Here is a 6000-nt window from a genome sequence, read left to right as displayed (position 1 = left end):
AATACATGTATGCCATCTTGAAACAAGGCTGTAACATAAAAAAAATTGGAAAAAGTGAAGCCCTGTGAATACTTTCCGGGTGCATTTAGAGAGCACCAGGTGTTTATTAATCTAATTGAAAGGACGACACATCCTGCAGTTAATTAAAGTGTAGACTGCTATCTGAAGAAATATGGTCTGACTACACTCAGTCTGTTTAAACATTCAATAGATGTGATAGCAATTGTGTTAGATAAAGTCTTAATAAAAGTGTGATTTTTTTTTTACACTACGGCTGGAAGAAAGCGCTAATTTTGTTAAGATGTGAAGTAGAAACACGTCAGTCCCTCGAAGTCTCTTCATGCTTGATAGGTTTGAGTACTTCATGCTGTAAATGGTGTCAGACAACCTGGGCTGGATCTAGTCAATCATCAGCTTCTTGAGAGAGTTGAGATAAGTCGGGATGAGGGAGCTAACCGACTCATTGTCATCGTTGAGGATCTTCTCTCCGCGACCCTCCGAGCCCACGGAGCTGGGTGACCGCGCCATGCCAGGGTACGGTGTGCTGTAACCCTGCACGACAAATATTACATTCATTTGTAAAAACGGAATCTTTAATCCAATACATTTTCTTAAAATGTTGAGTTATTAGTTGGAGTAAACATGTTATAAACCCTTAAAAAACAAAACACAAATGTACACTACCATGCCTGTGAAATAATGCTAGTAATAATTTCAAAACAATACACAGTACAATGCACAAGTATAGTCAAATATGTAACAAGGATCAATATAAATACATTCCAACGGGTTTATGAAGCTGGTCATTCTATGTAAGACTATGAGATTAAGTACTGCTAATTTTAAAAAAAATTGCATATTTTGTAAAGAATGTTTATATATATATATATACATACATATATGTGTGTGTGTGTGTATATATATATATATATATATATATATATATATATATATATATATGTATATATATATATATTAATACATATATGTGTGTGTATATATATATATATATTATATATACACATATGTGTGTATATATATATATACATGTGTGTGTGTGTGTGTGTGTGTGTGTGTGTGTGTGTGTGTGTGTGTGTGTGTGTGTGTGTGTGTGTGTGTGTGTGTGTATGTATATACTGTATATATATATATGTGTGTATATATATATATATATATATGTGTGTATATATATATATATATATATATATATATATATATATATATATATATATATATATATATATATTTTAGTGTTGTAACGATACCAATAGTTTGGTACCGGTACTAAAATTATTTCGGTATTTTTCGAAATAAAGGGGATCACAAAAAAATTGCATTATTGGCTTTATTTTAACAAAAAATCTTAGGGTACATTAAACATATGTTTCTTATTGCAAGTTTGTCCTTAAATAAAATAGTGAACATACAAGACAACTTGTCTTTTATTAGTAAGTAAACAAACAAGTCTGCTGACGTATGCAGTAACATATTGTGTCATTTATCATTCTATTATTTTGTCAACATTATTAAGGACAAGTGGTGGAAAATTATTATTAATCTACTTGTTCATTTACTGTTAATATCTGCTTACTTTCTCTTTTAACATGTTCTGTCTACACTTCTGTTAAAATGTAATAATCACTTATTCTTCTGTTGTTGGATACTTTACATTAGTTTTGGATGATACCACAAATTTGGGTATTAATCCAATACCAAGTCGTTACAGGATCATACATTGGTCATATTCAAAGTCCTCATGTGTCCAGGGACATATTTCCTGAGTTTTTAAACATAATATACAGTTTAAAAAAACGAAAGAAGATGTTGTGATGCCAAAAAATATTGACGTAATCATAGTAGTATCGCGTTTGTTTAAATTTTGATGCCGGTGAGCTACGGTGTGTAGTGAAGCATGTTTAGCTATTCCTCGTCCTGCAGGGATGATACTTGTTAGAAACGTACTTTATTTGTTGCCATGGAGACCAGGATTAGTGATTTAGAAGTAGCTAAAACGCTGCCGACGGCGGATAGACGTTAGCCGCTAGCTAGCTAGCTATGTCTTAAAGCACCTCTTCCTGAGGGCGTTTCAGTGTTATAACTTCACCTTTATCATTAGTTTTTAAGCCAAAATGCGTCCGTTCTCCGTTTTCTGTATGTATTTGTGATGGAAATGTCCTAGCTTCCATTGGATAAAGATTTATCGTATATCCCAAGCACTTTAGGTCTGACTGCTTTATCAACCTTGGACATTATAAGGCTGTACTGGGAATAAGACTGGTTGTAAAAGATAGGTTCTTTGTGGCAAAGCTACAGAATAGCGAACTACCTGGAGTGTCATTCAATAACATCCTATTAAAGTCAGGATTCTCTCATTTATTTGAAAGTCTTCTCTTGGGCAGAACAACTACAGTATGTTTCAAACAAATACTTTTCTGCTGTAATGTCTTCCACACTTGTGTTTCCTCAGAATGTACGTTCGGTAGTCACAATGGTAGCACAAAGCTGTAATGCTATATAGCAGGGCTTTTCAACTGGGGGCCCGGGTACCAAATTCAGCCTGGGAATTCAGTTTAAAACTTGGGAGACAAACATTTTTGCAGCAAATGACTAAAAACACAAGAGTGTTCTTGTTGTACGGAGGGACTTGGACCGCTGTCAACACATTGGCAGATCCTTGCATTGACTTTTAACCTTACTAGCCAACATAAAACTCTTGATTTACATAAATGAGGTGTTCCTCAAGGCGCCCTTTAAGTCCTCTCTATTTTGGCAGCTACACCTTTTCTTTCATAATGTGATTTATGTAACTAAGGTGTTGCTGTAGCTTGTTTACGTCAGATACAGCCAGTGGTCATGTGTTCAGCGTCTGTCATTAGGTTGCTCAAAGTTCCATTTTAGGCTGCGTACACCCTGGACAAGTCGCCACCTCAATGTCAAAAAAACGTCACTTCCTGTCAATGAGAAAGGACGCAAAAGAAAAAGGCTCCGCTTCTGCTACCGGAGTTTTTTGTTAAATCTGAAGATTTTGACCACTGATTCGCGATCACAGCCACAGGAGAGTCACCTGGCATCTTCGATCTGATTTTGGACAGTAGAGAGGCACTGATACGCTGAAATAAGGCGAGTGGAAGAGCCGTTAGCCTCAAGCAAAAGGCGCCTTGCCACAGTTCAAAGCGGTTGCCTAGCAAACAAAAGCTACGGAGAGTTTACAGCTGTTTTAAAGTGATCCCGACGTCGCAGAGTGATATAAGTTGAAAGGCTGACACCTCAAATTGATCCCTGAACGGCGCAAGATACGAAATTGTTGTAAAAAACAAGTTAAAGTGCCGCAAGTCGCCAAAGAAGCAACTGCCGTTAGAGGCTCTGACGTCAGCGACTGCCGCGATGCGAAAAGGTAAAGGAAAGATTGAAATCCCGAAACGTTCGGGGTCAGCTGATACAGAACACAACTGGGAACAAGATTTGAGGTTGGACACAGGACATGATGGGAATCAAGAAGCGATACTACAAAAACTTAACGAAATGAAAGAAGAAATGAAAGAAATGAAAGAAGAAATGAAAGAAATGAAAGAAGAAATGAAAGAAATGAAAGAAGAAATGAAAGAAATGAAAGAAGAAATGAAAGAAATGAAAGAAGAAATGAAAGAATATCTGAGAAAAGTAACAGCAGAACACCTACAAGATGTGAAAAGTCTGCAGCAAAATATAGAAAATCTGCATTTCAGAACAACACCAGAAATAATGAAGCCACTGAAATGAGCAAACAAATGAAGATCCTTCAAGAAGACAACAACATGCTGAGGAATATCATAGATGAAATGGATCAGGACAAACGAATGAATGATATCATCGTGACAGGGCACCGAATTATACCAAGATCCTATGCGAAAGCTGTGAATAATGAAGGTGAACCTGATGAAATGGATATGGTCTCATCAGAACAGCAAGTGGTCAACTTTCTGCAATCAAAGGAAATTGAAATTGACATTAATACCATCGAAACATGCATCCCACTGAACGGAAGAAACAACAACGCCACTCCAGTCGTGCTCGTGAAACTCGTAAACAGAAAATCTAAAATGGCACTGCTGAGACAGGGAAAGAAGCTGAAGGGAACAAATGTGTACATGAATGAGCATCTCACAAAACGTAATGCTGGAATCGCCAAGAAAGCACGCGACTTGAGAAAGGAGGGAAAAATCCAGGGAACTTGGAGTGCCAACTGTAAAATCTACATCAAGCTGAATGGAGGTCCAGAAGCAAGAGTTATTGTTGTCCATGACATCAAGGACCTGGACAATTTTTAAAGTTGAAACAGCTTCCACAACAACGATGATAATGGACTCTGACAGAAAACAAACACCCAGCATCGACACTACTATGTTCCAAGGGACGACTAAACAAGAAGACCTACATTCAGGATTGCATCCACCTACACTTATAGAGATTATTGAAACAACATCAAAGATTGTTGAACAAGAAAATATGGAACTAAAAAATGTCTGCAACAAAGATCACAAAAACCAGGATTTGGAAAATGATATAGATCCAGATACAAATTTTTTCTCCCACATCAGTAATAATTGTTTTTATTATACAGATGATCAATATAATAGCAACATTGAATGTGATAACAAATTGTCAATTATTCATTTTAATAGCAGAAGCTTGTATGCAAATTACAACAACATTAAGAACTTTTTGGAACACATCAACGAACCCTTCAAAGTGATTGCTGTCACAGAAACATGGATTGATGATAAAAAAGGAATAGATTTTGATCTGGAAGGATATGAACTTAACTACATCAACAGAACCAACAAAAATGGAGGAGTAGCTGTGTACGTGATGAAGAACCTGAACTACAAAGTGGTAAAAAAACATGTCATTTGCTATGGATAATATCTTAGAATGTATAACCATTGAAATGTGTCAGGAAAAAAGCAAAAACATTTTCATTAGTTGTATATATAGATCACCTAAGTCAAGTATAGAAACATTTGAAGAATGGATCAAGGCAACTTACATGGACAATGGTCAAAGAATAATGTTCTTATGTGGTGACTTTAATATTGACTTATTGAACCCCAACAAGCAAAAGTCTATTGATGACTTCATTGATACAATGTACAGCATCAGTCTATATCCTAAAATCACAAAGCCAAGCAGAATCACAGCACACTGTGCCACGCTTATTGATAATATTTTTACCAATGATTTTGATAATAACACTACAAGCGGTCTACTTATAACCGACGTTAGTGATCATCTGCCAGTTTTTACAATATATGATGGAAACTACAAGAAGAACATGGAAGACAAAAGGACATTTCGAAGACTATGCACAGAGAAGAGGATGACTGCCTTCAAAATTGAGCTACAAAAGCAAGATTGGGACAATGTGTACAATGAAAAAGAGGTTGATGAAGCATATGAACATTTCTTATACAAGTTCAAAATACTTTATGACAAACATTGTCCATGGATACAACTCAGTAACAAGCAGAGAAAGAATAATCAACCATGGATGACAAAAGGATTAAAAAATGCTTGTAAGAAGAAGAATACACTATATAGGTAATTTATAGCACAAAAAACTACAGAGGCAGAAATTAAGTACAAAAAGTATAAAAACAAGTTAACAGACATAATACGATTATGTAGAAAAGAATATTACAGTGAATTATTGGATAGGAACAAAAATAACATGAGAGCAACATGGGGCATCCTTAATAGCATTATCAAAAATGGCACAAAGAGGGACTACCCCCAATACTTCTTAGACGGAAATAAAAAAAAATGACAACATAAAGGAAGTAGTTGAAAGCTTCAATAATTATTTTGTAAATATTGGACCAAAATTGGAAGAAAGGATTCCAGACCCAGTTTCAATCGAGGACTATAATGATACCATAGAGCAAAATCCCAACTCCATGTTCCTCAGTAATGTGACACAGGAGGAAATAGTTACAATTGTGAAAAAATGTAAATCTAAGACTT

At 35.6% G+C, this 6000-nt stretch overlaps 1 protein-coding gene across 6 annotated transcripts in view; it reads right to left on the bottom strand.

Moving 5' to 3' along the window:
• Window positions 1-6000, bottom strand: part of LOC133655822 (myosin-16) — a 143731-nt gene continuing 137731 nt past the window's right edge. For all 6 annotated transcript variants that reach the window (XM_062056364.1, XM_062056367.1, XM_062056366.1 and 3 more), the window contains one exon: window positions 1-552. In XM_062056364.1, coding sequence (XP_061912348.1) covers window positions 400-552 — 153 coding nt within the window. In that variant the 3' untranslated portion in view covers window positions 1-399. The remainder of the gene's footprint in view (window positions 553-6000) is intronic.

This window comes from Entelurus aequoreus, linkage group LG08 (assembly GCF_033978785.1).
Source record: "Entelurus aequoreus isolate RoL-2023_Sb linkage group LG08, RoL_Eaeq_v1.1, whole genome shotgun sequence".
NCBI lineage: Eukaryota > Metazoa > Chordata > Actinopteri > Syngnathiformes > Syngnathidae > Entelurus > Entelurus aequoreus.
This window is presented reverse-complemented; position numbering and strand designations above follow the sequence as displayed.